Consider the following 16,259-nt stretch of genomic DNA (forward strand, 5'->3'; position numbering starts at 1 on the left):
AACAATACAGTTCAATACAAGAGGGTTAGAAGGGCCCTGCTCCTTGGAGCTTACAATCTAAGAGGGAGGGGCTGGTGGTACAAAAGGTAATAACTGTGGGGGATGGACTGGTAGAAAGAATAGAAGATTTTGTTATTAGCTGGAGGCAGGATAGGCTTCCCTGAAGATATATGTTTTCAGAGATGGCCTAAAAGTGGGCAGAGTAGGCGATAGTCTGAAAAATTGGGGTAGAGAGTTCTAGAGGATGGGGGAGGCTCTGGAGAAGTCCTCGAGATGAGCATGGGAGGAGGAGACAAGGGAGCTAGAGAGCAGGAGGTCGTTGGAGGAGCGGAGAGGATGGTTTGGGTGATATTTGGAGAGAAGATTGGTGATGTAATTGGGGGCAGAGTTATAAATGATTTTATATGTTATTGTTAATGTTTTGAATTTTATTTGTTAGGCACTGGGAAGCCAGTCTAGGGATTTGCAGAGAAGGATGGCAGACATGGAATGGTGGATGAGTCTGGCAACAGTATTCATGATAGACTGAAGATTAGGTAGGCCAATGAGGAGGGAGTTACAATAGTCAAGGCGAGAGATAACAGGGGAGTGAATAAGTTGCTTAGTAGTTTCCGAGGTTAAGAACGGGCATATCTTGGAGATGTTGCGGAGGTGAAGTCTACAAGATTTGGACAGTGATTGGATTTGGGGCTGAAAGGACAGATGGGAGTTTAGGATTACAGTTAGTACCCTGGCATGAGGGGAGGGACTGATGGTTGTATTATTGACCTTGATGGAGAAGTCAGGGGAGGGGGCATGAGCTGGAGTGAATAGTATGAGCTTCATTTTAGAAAGATTGAGCTTGAGGAAGTGGAGTGACATCCATGCTGATATGTCGCTTAGTAGGTTAGTAATGCGAGAGGAGACTGAAGGGGTGAGGTGTAGAAAGATAGATTTGTGTGTCATCAGCATAGAGATGGTATCTAAAGCCATGGGAGTTTATCAAGTGACCAAGGGAGGAGGTGTAGATGGAGAAGAGAAGGGGTCCAATGACAGAACCTCGAGGGACCTCTACAGAAAGAGGAAGTGGAGAGGAGGAGACAAAATTATAGGTAACACTGAAGGAGTGCTGCCATAGGTAGGAGGAGAACCAGCAGAGAGCAGAGTCTCGGAGGCCAAGAGAGTGGAGTTTTTTGAGGAGGAGTGGATGGTCAACAGTATCAAAAGCCGCAGAGAGGTCAAGTAGTAAGAGTATAGAGTAGTGGCCATTGGTTTTAGCAGTTATTAAATCATTACTGAGTTTTAGTACGGCAGTTTCAATGGAGTGTAATGAGCGAAAGCCAGACTGTAAAGGTTCAAGAATGTTGTTGTCAGTAAGGTAGGAGCTCAGGCGATTATAGACTAAGCATTCTAAGAGTTTATAGGTAAACGGGAGCAGGGAGATGGGTCTTAAGTTGTTCAGGTTGGTGGGGTCCAGCGAGGGCTTTTTGAATATGGGAGTGATGTGTGCATGCTTTAGAAGGGTGGGAAAGGCACCGTTAGAGAGGGAGAGATTGAAGATGTGAGTGAGGGAGCATAGGATAGAAAAAGAGGGTGACCGTAGTAGTTGTGAGGGGACAGGATCCAGGGGGCACGTGGTGAGATGGGCTTCTGAGAAACTTTAGTGACCTCTTCAGTAGTAGCAAGGTCAAAAGAGGAAAGTGTTGAGGGAGGTTTAGTACAAGGTATGCTAAGTGGGATAGATGTCTGTGTAGCAGAGATGCCCTTACGAATTGCATCAATCTTGTTTTTGAAATGATTTGCAATCTCGTAAGCAGTGAGTGAGGTACTGGGTGGAGATGGAGAAAGCAGAGAGCTAAAAGTAGAGAAGAGACAATGAGGACTGGATGACAAGCTATTGATGAGAGTGACAAAGTAGACTTGTTTGGCAGCATGGAGGAAGGAATTGTATGTTAAGAAAGCAGATTTATATAGGGTGAATGCTGCTGAGATTTGGTTTTACGGCACAATCACTCCAGTGCACGACTATGTCGCTTAAGATTTCTGGTATCGTCAGTCTCCCATGGTTGTAATGGTCGGGGCCTGATACTTTGTGTAGTTAAAGGAGCAAGTGAGTCTAATGTTGATGGAAGCGAACTGTTGTAGACAGCAGTGGCTAGGTCAGGGCAGGACAGGGAAGAGATTCTGTCATAGAGACGATCAATTGCAGACTGGAAAAAAGAAGGGTTTAAATTGTGAAGGTTTCTGCGGGTAATTGCTGTTTGGAGGGATAGGTGTTTGAAGACAAGGACACTGTGAAGGTGATGAGATTGTGATCAGACAGAGGGAAGGGGGTGTTTGTGAGGTTGTAGGGAGTGCAAAGATGGTAGAAAACAAGGTCTAATGTATTCCCATCAGAGTGAGTGGAGGACTGTGTCCATTGTGTTAAGGCAAAAGATGAGGTTAGGTTGAAGAGTTGGGATGTAGCCGGGTTGTTAACATTAATGGGGATGTTAAAATCTCCAAGAATGATAGTGGGTATTTCAGAGGAGAGAAAGTAGTGTAGCCAGGCAGAGAAGTCATCAAGAAAGCTCCCATCCATAGCTTCCATAATAATCATCATATCATAATAACAATGATAACAACTATATATTATATGATTTTATTTTATACAGGGGCTTTTTTTTTCTCTGAGGTGAGGTGCTGGAACTCCCCCTTTTGAGTCACCCCTTGTTTCTTCTCCCTACCCACTTCTGAGCCCCACATCTTGGTTCCACCTCCCAGTATCACCCCTTTTAGAGAATACAGAACCAAGTATTACTTTGTGGTGCTAAGTAATTTGTATGGAATGTGTTAATGATAACAAGAAAAGCAGTAAAATAGATCCCCTGCAGCCAGCAACAATAGACATCCCCAGCAACAATAGTCTCTCCCAACAACAATAGACCCCCCCAGGCAACAACAAACCCTCCTGCAACATGATAACCCCCCAGCAACAATAGATCCACTCCAGCAATAGATTTCCCAGCAGCCAGAATCAATAGACCTTCCAGCAGCCAGCAAAAATAGACCTCCCCCTCTATCTTTATAAAGTTCCATTACCTTGTTACACAGGTCTTTTCACAGTCCTTGTCTGATCCCCATGGCTCAGTATCTAGCCTACTCAGTGCATCCATGTAAAAGCTAACTAACTCACTGTCTATCCATAGACACTAATTGCAATTTAAAAAGCCACAGATGTGGGAAATGTAATTGCCTCTTTAACCTGTGTGTGTCACCTTGTGTACCAAGGCTAAATATTCCAGGGTATGTAAACTTTTGATAAGGGCCATTTGGGTGATTTCTGTTATTATTATGATTTAAATAGGAGCCACACAACTATGTGATAATAAATGGCTTCATATGATCACTATCCTTAAATAAATGACAGTTTTTTCACAATTTCACAATTTTGGCCAGGGTATGCAAACATTTGAGCACAACTGTAGGCCTGTGACATGAATTAGCAACATATGTTGTTTTTTTAACCGATTGTATGTATTATTACAGGGTGATTTGGTGATTTAACATTTGAAGTGTTTTGTAGCCAAAGATCCATTTTTTTCATTTTGGATATAGAAGAAAAGGATTAGAGTGTAAAGATTTTTTGTCTCAGTCTTAGATTTACACTCTCTAAAAGTTTTGGTGAGCACTTGTTAAGCTAGCCATACACGAGTAGATTTTCAAATGAATGTTTGCATGAACAAAAACTTTCAGTACATTTGATGATTTTTAGTATTAGTTCAAGTACTACAAAATTCCACTTGCTTTTAACATTCGATTTTGGAATGAATGGACTTTCCCAAACAAAAACCACTTTCACTGTTAGACATTTGTATGAGACACATGTTCAAACCTGGTCTTTTGAATGTTCTCCTCACTGTAGTTAAAAACTTACATCTATTTGATCCCACTAATGATTAGAAAATCAAATGGACATTCTTAAAATGAACAATTTTAAAATTCTACTTTTGTAAGGCCAGCAAGATTTTGAAAAGATCCTTGAAATGTTTGACTCTATGATAAATGGACTCCATTTATTCCTGCTTGAATATTCTCTTTTGGAGGCTGCTGTGTAAGCATGTAACTTTGGACATCTAATTATGAGTTCACATTTGCATAAAGCCCTTGAGTAGTAACAGACAGCAGATAAAGAGACAATGGAAATCAAACTAATTGCAAGAACAGAAATTGACAGGAAAATGGTCCAGTGATTGTGTTTGAATAAAGCACGCCAGTGGAAATTTAGTGCTTGGTTGCAATGATGTCAGTGTTGTATTTAGTAAAATATGTGAGCTATGGGAATCTTTATTATCTGTCAGTGACACTATGAATAGTGGTTTACTTTGTGCTATAGAAGCAGCAGGTTAAGTGTGTATTACAATTGAGATTTTTATTACATTAAATGGGAAATGCAGTTGTTTTGTTTATGCTTTAAATTCATGTTTGAAAGCTGGAAAAGCATTTAATGAGGTGGCAGTTTGTTTGCTGTATGAACCAAGCTCATCAAACTACATGAAAGTTAAAAGCAAGCAAGAAAGATAAAAAAAAAGATCCTGATGTCAATAAAAATAAGAAGCCAGTACAAGGTGAATTCTCAGATTATTTGTTCATTTACATTCCACGTTCATATTACTGATGTGGGCAGAATGACCAGTGAAAATCTGGGCTGGGGGAAGGGTGGCATTTGCCCCTGGGCCAGTATTAATAAGATATGTTGGCCTGGTGGCCTTGAGTGGAGATACTCCCCCATCAAGACATCAATGAGAGCGAGACTCACAAACTGTGCCACATGCTGGGAATGAAATACCTTCCTGAACACTGTTCAAACCACCAAGTGTTTGAAAGGGTTAAGTGTTCATACGCTGCATTCTTTTGAGGCTCTGAGATGTCATGTGACTGAGTGCCAAGAGCCACAAGACAACTTATGCTGGAAGACGTTAAAATGTGTGTCACAATAATTTATGCCCTTTAGAATATTCACATTTCACAATGTCTGACAGTCAATGAGGCACCATGACACTTTCTTTAACTCACAAAAATCTGTCCTTACCATGAAAGGGCTAACAGTTTGTGCTTGCCTGCCAAGCCAAAGTTTCTGGTTCTTCTGTGAGTATGGCCAATGAGGGTCCTGATCCACATTAACCTGTAGTGATCAACTGGAGGGGTCAAGGTGACATGCCTGAAGGTTCTTATGAAGATCATTTTGTTGCCCATGAAGAGATGATGGTAGTTGCCATAGTAAGTGTTGTGCCAGTAGTTGGGCATTTGATATATAGGTGTACCGCAGTTTACAAACACCTTGGTTAACGTCATTTTCGGTTTACAAATGAAAATCTATTGAAAATAATGCCTCGGTTTATGAATATTTTACTAATTGTTTTCGCAATACGAAGTGTATGTCAGTGCCGATTTTTAAATGCAATTGCCGGCTTTTTTTCTTCACTATAGCTCACAAAATAAGCTGTAATTTTTCCCGGAGCTAAAGGATACTTTGTTTCTTTTATCTCGTGAAGCAAACTAAAAGGCAACATTGTTTCTTTTAACTCAGAAAATAAACTAAAAGGAAACTTTCTTTCTTTTAGCTGGGGGGAAAGTGACAGCTGATTCTCTGAGCTATAGTAAAGAAAAAAAAAGCAGGTAATTACATTTAAAAACTGGCACTGACTTTTAGATACAGCTGTAACAGCGTATACCCAGAGATGGACGTGGTTCAACCATTTTGGCTTCAACCTCCATCTTGGCAAAGGGATTAACCATCCTGACAAATATATTTCTCTCTTATTCTTCCCCCCTCCCTTTCTGAGAGTCCCAGCGACATTTGGCCAGTGTGTATGTGTGTCACAGAAGGGTCATAGGAGCTACAGTCAGGTCCATAAATATTGGGACATTGACACAATTCTGACATTTTTGACTCTATACACCACCACGATAGATTTGAAATGAAACGAACAAGATGTGCTTTAACTGCAGACTGTCAGCTTTAATTTAAGGGTATGTACATCCAAATCAGGTGAACGGTGTAGGAATTACAACAATTTGCATATGTGCCTCCCACTTGTTAAGGGACCAAAAGTAATGGGACAATTGGCTTCTCAGATGTTCCATGGCCAGGTGTGTGTTATTCCCTCATTATCCCAATTACAATGAGCAGATAAAAGGTCCACAGTTCATTTCAAGTGTGCTATTTGCATTTGGAATCTGTTGCTGTCAACTCTCAAGATGAGATCCAAAGAGCTGTCACTATCAGTGAAGCAAGCCATCATTAGGCTGAAAAAACAAAACAAACCCATCAGAGAGATAGCAAAAACATTAGGCGTGGTCAAAACAACTGTTTGGAACATTCTTAAAAAGAAGGAACGCACCGGTGAGCTCAGCAACACCAAAAGACCCGGAATACCACGAAAAACAACTGTGGTGGATGACCGAAAAATTCTTTCCCTGGTGAAGAAAGCACCCTTCACAACAGTTGGCCAGATCAAGAACACTCTCCAGGAGGTAGGTGTATGTGTGTCAAAGTCAACAATCAAGAGAAGACTTCACCAGAGTGAATACAGAGGGTTCACCACAAGATGGAAACCATTGGTGAGCCTCAAAAACAGGAAGGCCAGATTAGAGTTTGCCAAACGACATCTAAAAAAGCCTTCACAGTTCTGGAACAACATCCTATGGACAGATGAGACCAAGATCAACTTGTACCAGAGTGATGGGAAGAGAAGAGTATGGAGAAGGAAAGGAACTGCTCATGATCCTAAGCATACCACCTCATCAGTGAAGCATGGTGGTGGTAGTGTCATGGCGTGCGCATGTATGGCTGCCAATGGAACTGGTTCTTTTGTATTTATTGATGATGTGACTGCTGACAAAAGCAGCAGGATGAATTCTGAAGTGTTTCTGGCAATATTATCTGCTTGTATTCAGCCAAATGCTTCAGAACTCATTGGACGCCGCTTCACAGTGCAGATGGACAATGACCCAAAGCATACTGCAAAAGCAACCAAAGAGTTTTTTAAAGGAAGGAAGTGGAATGTTATGCAATGGCCAAGTCAATCACCTGACCTGAATCCGATTGAGCATGCATTTCACTTGCTGAAGACAAAACTGAAGGGAAAATGCACCAAGAACAAGCAGGAACTGAAGACAGTTGCAGTAGAGGCCTGGCAGAGCATCACCAGGGATGAAACCCAGCGTCTGGTGATGTCTATGCGTTCCAGACTTCAGGCTGTAATTGACTGCAAAGGATTTGCAACCAAGTATTAAAAAGTGAAAGTTTGATTTATGATTATTATTCTGTCCCATTACTTTTGGTCCCTTAACAAGTGGGAGGCACATATGCAAACTGTTGTAATTCCTACACCGTTCACCTGATTTGGATGTAAATACCCTCAAATTAAAGTTGACAGTCTGCAGTTAAAGCACATCTTGTTTGTTTCATTTCAAATCCATTGTGGTGGTGTATAGAGCCAAAAATGTTAGAATTGTGTCGATGTCCCAATATTTATGGACCTGACTGTATAAAGCCCCCCAAGGGAGCCGGGGCCTCCCTGTCCATAGAACGTGCAAGTTGGAACACCTCGTAAAAGATAAGGCAAGCTTTCCCAGGAGTTGAAAGAGATTCCAACCTAATAAGCCTAACTCAGCATATATGACAGAATCAGATAAACACTTTTCAAATCCATTTTTCCCCTATGTCTCATATCTTGGAATATGAGAGACTTACATAAAAAACAGACATATCGTCAGATTGGCTAAAAAAAGGTGAACAAACGAATGGGTCACTTGCCTTGTCTCGAATACATAGGAAAGCAGAAAAATAGATCTAATGAACCGTTCAGTATAGAATTACATATTTCATCTCTAATCAATCCTCAGACGTGTCTGCATAATAATCTAACCGCGGGTGGAATGTCACTTGTGCACAGGAAAAGTTATGAGCCCAAATATGAACTAGACGAGATTTTGGCTCTAGTTTAGGTCGACACCCAGACCTCCACGCCCTACACGGGGTATTGGACCTTGACGTCAGAGACACCCCCCCTGCTGGGAAACTACAAATTGGGCTGTCAGGCCTAAGAGGAGCGAGTTGAAGAAGTCTCCTATTTTAACATCAATACCATCTGGGGAGACTTGTGCCCTTTTGCTCTGAAACTGGGATCTGCTAACCCAGGACTTTGGCAAGTACCTTAAGCCTTTCACCTCTCTCTCTGATATCTCTTTGCTGTGCTGTTGGTCTCTGTATGTTTATATATATATCTTAGTTACCTCTTTTCTGTAAATATTTTTATTGCACCCGTTTGACCTTTTAGTAATAAATATTTCCCTCTGAAAGTGTTGAACTGTTTCTATAGCGCTTTATTGCAATTTACGAATTCCTGCCTCTAAAGAGAACGCTACTGTGTTTGTTTAACCCTCTGTATAACCATATTATGCAGACGATTAACTCAACCATTATAGTATTATTGCTGAGATTGCTGAGTTTCCTCTTTCTCTGTACAAAGAGGAGGTGGTGGCAGTGTGAAGGGTTAATTGCGTAATTAACCTGACCCAGTAACAATCGCTCAGGCTGCCGGTACATCGATTTTAGTCTAATTAGCTGGCAAACTGGTGTGCAAGGTGCAGCTGGGCGTGGCATTGTTACACATGTGACATCGCGGTTTTAGATTGGCTAGTCCTTTGGTCACGGGTTTGGTGACACGATCGTCACAGCCTGTACTATTGTGAAGCTGTACTTGTTGCAGACATGTGCCGGCTATCTAGTCTCCCACTATGTTCAGCGTATGTTTTTTTTTTTTTTTTTTGCAAACTTATCCCCCTATCTGCAGCCATATAACATTGCGGCTTTGCTGCTCCATATAATACATGTGGGGTGATATTTAACTTCACTAGAGCACTCAGAATCTGGTGATGCTGTGCATTATAGTCAATCAGATTTGACAATAATACTTGGAAGTTCATTGGTTTGTGTGCAGAGCTGCACCAGCATTTGCAGGCTCCATTTTTAGTAAATACCCCCCGTTGTTTCAGTAGTTGTGAAGCATTGTCATTTGGATTAAAAATATTGCAGTCTTGGTGAATTCAACCGACAGGTACTGCTAGCTGACGCAAAATATTTCACATAAAAACACATTACAGAAGTCTGTCAAAAATTTATTATTCACAGCAAAAGTGAAACAACAGAACAAGTTTGCTTAAGTGAAGTAATTATTTTCAACTTTAGCTGCAGTCATCATTTTAACAATTTCCAATGGCTTCAAGCTGCCATGGAACCTGTCCGGTGGTCATAAAAAAGGTTGCAAAATCTTCATGGATATGGGCACTGCTTGTGCTCCCAGGACTGCTGCTCCATTGTGCCCTCTGCATTGTGTGCATTAAAGCATCCTCATAATGCAATCCATCCCATTCCTATACAAAATTGTGCAAGATGCATGCTGCTTTAACTGCATTTATGGTGTTCTACATGTTGAGGTTGATTGCATTGTGTAGAAAACGCCATTTATGGCAGGGTGCAGATGGGTGTGGCATTGTTACGCACGTGACATCGCGGTTTTAGATCAACTAGTCCTTCGGTCACGAGTTTGGTGAGAAGGTCTGGGGTCTGCAAAATGGAAGTATCCTCCTGCGCTTAATACAGGTAAGGTCCCTAAAATAACAGCTGCTGTCACTCTGCCTTAAACCATTAAGTAACCAATTGTATAACCTTGAATTAGTGAAGCGCTAAAATAATAAATCTATACACATATTAAAGTGCCATCAATAAATGATAGTGCTTAGTAAACAATAATAATTAGACCTTTATAAAGATCAATAAAACACTATAAATAATATATACCTAATTGGCATTACTAGCTCCCAGTGGTATATATAAATTAGACTAATCCTTCCATATAAATTAGTGATAAATAAAAAGGTCTGGGGTCTGACGCCACGATCGTGACAACAGCAACTTTTTTTTTTTACTTTTTTCTGACCTCCAGAACGGATTAATTGGTTTTCAATGCATTCCTATGGGACACTGCGTTTTGGTTTACAAATTTTTCACAATACAAAACATCCTGGAGAACGCATTAAATTTGTAAACCGAGGTACACCTGTAGTTGTAAGGATTGCACCTTTTCCTATCATGCACACATGCAGTGAACTAGAAGTAAAACTGCAATAGTCATTGCCAGATTACTTTATAACCGTTGGTATTCATTTGATGCCTTTAGACATAGACAGCATCCTTTTGAACCTAGTAATATTCTAGTATGATTGACCGTTAAACACTGTCCATAGGAGCCCAAATACTAGATTAGCATTTGGATTCATAGGATGAGGATGTATTGCATGAAAGAATACATTTTAGTGTCGCAATAATTTCCTAATAAACGGTTATTCTCTTATATTTACACATACTGTATATTGTCATAATCCCTTCAGTTGATGTTTTGTCTTGCAACATCTTCATAGCTTTTGTCTTGTCAAACTTAGCGTTCTACCAAGTGCTTATGTCACATTACAAAAACAAAACACCCCTCTGTAAATAAGGTCATTTGAGCTGATCATTACTGACAAAAACAAGAACGAAGGCTGCTTTACCAAATGTGATGCCACAGGCACAGGGCTAAATGGCTCATGCTAAGTGTATGTAAACGCTAACAAATTGCTTCTCTTAAATGCTTCCTTTTGGTCTCTTAAATATGCTATTGAGGTCATTTTGTTGTATCTGTTTGATAAGCTGAAAAATAACTGTTGTTTCTACCAGAAACCTTGTGACCTGAAACAGTTAAACTGTTTCCAGATATATCTATGGACTACAGAATTAGTCCACCAGGTCATGGAGAAGAGGAGGGGGAGTTCTGTAGTTTTGTCAAAAAGTGACGTTATTGCTTCTCCATATATACAGTACAGTGAGTGACAGTTGTCACTGTAAGACAGGAAGTGTGTAACTGGCAGGATCATGGCACAGCACAGTGACTAAATGGTTAGCACTTCCCCCTGGCAGTACTAGGGTTGTTGGTTTGAATCCCAATCACGGCAACACCTGCCTGGAGTTTGCATTTTCTCCCTGTGCCTGCATGGGTTTCCTCCGGGTACTCCGGTTTCCTTCCACAAACCAAAGACACGGCGGTAGGTTAATTGGATCCTGTCTAAACTGGCCCTAGTATGTGTATGTATGAATGTAAGTTAGGGACCTTAGATTGTACGCCCCTTGTGGGTTAGGGACTGCTGTGAATGTACAATATATATGTAAAGTGCTGCGTAAATTGACAGCGCTATATAAGTACCTGTAATAAATAAATAATAAATAAATCACTAAGTAAAAATAAAGGGAAAAAAACACTGAAAATAGAAAATTATTGCAGCAACCACATCTAAGGTCTGGATATCTCCTGTATATAAAATGTTTGTTCTTGGGTTTGGATATGCTTTAATTAGCCCCTTACAATAGTTTTAAACGTTGAACGAGAATTCTTGTACCTTACAAGTTACAATTCTGTTTGTTTGCCATACATTTTGTTTAGACCAGCAACACGAGTACCAAAGCAATGGGGTGGCTATAACAGACGATGAAATAATTATGTACCACATGGAAGCTCTAAGTGTCAAACTTAAACAAGCTCTGGACATCATGGAAAAGCTGCAGGAGGTAACTTTTTACTTATGAAAAAAGGCAATAGTTTGTGAATTTGGCAAAATGGTCATGGATAGTATATTGCTTTAAGACAATGCTAAGTAACTAACCTTGAATAATCATTAAGTGTGAACATTATCTGTTACACTTAAAATTGCAGTTTTATCATGTTAAATGTGTTTCTGAAGGTTTTCACTACATTTCAGTGTGCTATGTATGTTTTACAGTATAGAATATTATCCACAATGACAGAAGGTCTACGAAAGCCTTCCCAGGAAGATCTAATTGAAGATGATAACAGTGAAACTGGGAGTGTCTGTGAAACCACAAATGAGGAAATTAAGAGAACAGGTAGAATCACACTCCAGTTAGATTTTACTGAGATTTTTTTTTATATTTCACCAATATTTATCAAAAACTATGAAGTGTGAAGGTCTATCTGATGGGGTATTAACTGCTTGGACTGTTTAGGTGAGCCTTTGTATTTCATTGGCTAGTCACAGACATTAGATAATTCTGTTAAAGAGTATCTGAAAAATCTGTCCATGAACAGTAAGAATCTATTCACCACATATATCGATTATTTGAAAGTTGTGCTTCCAGGTATATAATAATCATGCACACAAGGCCCATTTCAAAGTGCACACCAAGATAAGTGTTTTTATTTTTTTTTTTAAGTTACAGCTTTTTTTAGCTGAGCACAATGAGATTTGAAATTACAGCCACTAGGCTGTAAATAAGTTTTCTTAGCCTTGTGGAAATATCACTAATCTGGTTGGAGACCAAAGTGATGAGGTGGCCTTCCTTGCATATCTAGTCTCTAAACATTCCTGGAGTTGTAACAGGGAAAGTGAGGGCACAGGGTGACATGGGTGCCAACAGTCCCAGACTGAGAGATGGCTTGGAAAGGAAGACTTGTTTGAGGAATGCTCTGGAGAAGCAGTAGTCAAACCAGGATCAGATAGTCTCCTAGTGCTTGTCAGGACTGATGTCAAGAGTTGGCCAGAGATGGACTTGATCAGGTGGCAGAACCACATGCAGAGCTTTTGGTCAAGAAACAGGCAGGACCCCTCTGATGATTGGTCAATGAATAGCAGTTGTAAATTAGATCAATTTTATGGAACGTTTGACGGCAGCCATTAAACGTAAAGAAGAATAGTTTAGTAAAACATGGTAATTGCACGACTTTCAATGCACACAAGATTACGCTTCGCTTCTTTTCTCACAGGTTACATGGGTTCAGACCTCAGTTGCCCTCGGTATGCTTTAACCGTCTCCAGCCCACCATATAGGGAAATGACGGGCACAAGGTGGTTCTCTCGTTCTGAGAGGACGTCATATGAGTACTGCCTTTCAGTGCCCATCAGTGATGTCTGTGAATGCCCACCAGTGATGCCTGTCAATGCCCATCAGTGCCACCTACCAGTGCCTCCTCATCAGTGCCGCCCGTCAGTGCCCATCAGTGAAGCCTCATTAGCGCACATCAGTGAAGGAGAAAAATTACTAATTTACAAAAGTTTATAACAGAAACTAAGAAAAAACTTTTTTTTTTCCAAAATTTTTAGTTGTCTTTAGTTTGTTTATCAAAAAAATAAAAAAACAAGTGGTGATTAAATATCACCAATAGAAAGCTATATCTGTCTCAAAAAAATGATAAAAATTTCATATGGGTACAGTGTTGCATGACCGGGCAATTGTCATTCAAAGTGGGACAGCGCTGAAAGCTGAAAATTGGCCTGGGCAGGAAGGGGGTGAAAGTTCCCGGTAGGCAAGTGGTTAAACAAGACTCCAGCCCCCCCCCCCCAATCCACTTTTCCCTTTCCCTCCCTTACCCATCCTTCCCACCCACCTTCTTTCCCCACTTCCATTCTCTCTCTCTTTCGCTACCTTTTGCTTACCTATCTTTTATGGAAAACTTTTTTACTCTAGAGGCCTAAACCTGCATGGTTGGGATCCAGGTCTTTTAAAGAGATAACAAGGAGGTTATACAATGTCTCTTACCTGATAACAGTCCTCTGGTCATACTGACATTTTACCTGTCTACACGCTTCTTTGTGTGCGTTGCAGTAGGGCACTGGTTTTTGTACAACATGGGTATAACTAATGTTCATATGTTGTGTTTATAACATATGTTGATGACCCACCATGTTGGGTGGATTTTGTTTCTCTTTTTTGCTTTGATGTTGTAACATGTATTGTGCTGAAGAGTGAAATAAAAAATTTTAAATAAAAAAAAAAAGAAACAGGCAGGAGACACCCATAGTCAGAAGCAAGTTAGGTCAGCAATGAGGAAGAAACAAGCCATGGACAAGAGACCAGCTGGGTCAGTATAGAGGAGCAAGTTGTGGTCAGGATACAGGTTGGGCCATCAACACATAGACAGCTGCAAACCATCCAGAAATCTTCTGTCACAGCTCTGATCCTAAATAGGTGTTCTGATGCTAACATTGAAATTGGCTGTGTACACCCCATGAGTACGCAGGTCACACAGCGTGCCCTTAGACATGTGCATGCACCTGACTAAAAATGATGTTAGGACTGTGGTTGCATATAGGATAAATCACACGCACATATTATCATACTGAGGCGGTTTCCTGACAGTAAAGGTTCGTTAACTGAGCCTATTGTGCATAATCGTATAAATAATATGGGAAGGTATATATACAGTGGGGATCGAAAGTTTGGGCACCCCAGCTAAAAATTTGTATTAATGTGCATAAAGAAGCCAAGGAAAGATGGAAAAATCTCCAAAAGGCATCAAATTACAGATTAGACATTCTTATAATATGTCAACAAAAGTTAGATTTTACTTCCATCATTTACACTTTCAAAATAACAGAAAACAAAAAAATGGCGTCTGCAAAAGTTTGGGCACCCTGCAGAATTTATAGCATGCACTGCCCCCTTTGCAAAGCTCAGACCTGCCAGTGTCATGGATTGTTCTCAATCATCGTCTGGGATGACCAGGTGATATCAAGCTCAAAGGTTTTAAATGCCCAGACTCATCTGACCTTGCCCCAACAATCAGCACTATGGGTTCTTCTAAGCAGTTGTCTAGAAAACTGAAACTGAAAATAGTTGACGCTCACAAAGCTGGAGAAGGCTATAAGAAGATAACAAATTTTTTCAGATGTCAATATCCTCTGTTCGGAATGTAATTAAGAAATGGCAGTCATCAGGAACAGTGGAAGTTAAAGCAAGATCTGGAAGACCAAGAAAAATATCAGACAGAACAGCTCGCAGGATTGTGAGAAAAACAATTCAAAACCCACGTTTGACTGCACGATCCCTCCAGAAAGATCTGGCAGACACTGGAGTTGTGGTACACTATTCCACTATAAAGAGATACTTGTACAAATATGGTCTTCATGGAAGAGTCATCAGAAGAAAACCTCTTCTATGTCCTCACCACAAAAATCATCGTTTGAACTTTGCAAATGAACATATAGACAAGCCTGATGCATTTTGGAAACAAGTTCTGTGGACCGATGAGGTTAAAATTGAACTTTTTGGCCGGATTAAGCAAAGGTACGTTTGGAGAAGAAGGGGCACAGAATTTAATGAAAAGAACCTCTGTCCAACTGTTAAGCATGGGGTTGGATCAATCATGCTTTGGGGTTGTGTTGCAGCCAGTGGCACAGGGAACATCTCACGAGTAGAAGGAGAAATGGATTCAATAAAATTTCAGCAAATTTTGGATGGTAACTTGATGCCATCTGTGAAAAAGCTGAAGTTAAAGAGAGGATGGCTTCTACAAATGGATAATGATCCTAAACACACCTCAAAATCCACGGGGGATTACATCAAGAGGCGTAAACTGAAGGTTTTGCCATGGCCTTCACAATCTCCTGACCTCAACATAATTGAAAATCTATGGATAGACCTTAAAAGAGCAGTGCGTGACAGACAGCCCAGAAATCTCAAAGAAATGGAAGATGTTTGTAAGGAAGAATGGGCAAAGATACCTCAAACAAGAATTGAAAGACTCTTGGCTGGCTACAAAAAGCGTTTACAAGCTGTGATACTTGCCAAAGGGAGCAGTACAAGATATTAACTCTGCAGGGTGCCCAAACTTTTGCAGACGCCATTTTTTTGTTTTCTGTTATTTTGAAAGTGTAAATGATGGAAATAAAATCTAACTTTTGTTGACATATTATAAGAATGTCTAATCTGTAATTTGATGCCTTTTGGAGATTTTTCCATCTTTCCTTGGCTTCTTTATGCCCATTAATACAAATTTTTAGCTGGGGTGCCCAAACTTTCGATCCCCACTGTATATGTAAAGGTTGCTTGTTCAATAAAACATTTCAGCCCTGTAGACCAATTTGTATAGAGATTTTCATCTAGGAAATGTATTTCATGACAATTATCTTTCTTAAACTGGCCCCACACTACAGATCTTGTAGTTTGAGAACATACCCAAATTATGCATTACAATTTGCCAATCTAACACACTGTATCAAGCAAACGTTCATCCTATGTGTGGTCCTGTTTAGACACAAATTTGACTTAAAAGTGTCTATTTCTTCAGGTTGAACTGAATTCCTATGGACAACAATAACTATAGATACATTCTGCTGATCTATTAGATCAAATCTTAGGAAATTCTGATTAGTAGCCAGCTAAATTGCCACAAATGGGCTCTTGT

General features: G+C 40.2%; 1 protein-coding gene across 1 annotated transcript in view; it reads left to right on the forward strand.

Moving 5' to 3' along the window:
* Window positions 1–16,259, forward strand: part of LOC149443738 (dynein axonemal heavy chain 5-like) — a 291,780-nt gene that overhangs the window by 32,630 nt on the left and 242,891 nt on the right. Inside the window, exons 9-10 of the mRNA XM_089655345.1 lie at window positions 11,502–11,626; window positions 11,839–11,962. Coding sequence (XP_089511471.1) covers window positions 11,502–11,626; window positions 11,839–11,962 — 249 coding nt within the window. The remainder of the gene's footprint in view (window positions 1–11,501; window positions 11,627–11,838; window positions 11,963–16,259) is intronic.

The sequence above is a fragment of the Staurois parvus genome, unplaced genomic scaffold (genome assembly GCF_062004578.1).
Source record: "Staurois parvus isolate SC_StPar_1 unplaced genomic scaffold, SC_StPar_1.0 ptg000834l, whole genome shotgun sequence".
NCBI classification, from domain to species: Eukaryota; Metazoa; Chordata; class Amphibia; order Anura; family Ranidae; genus Staurois; species Staurois parvus.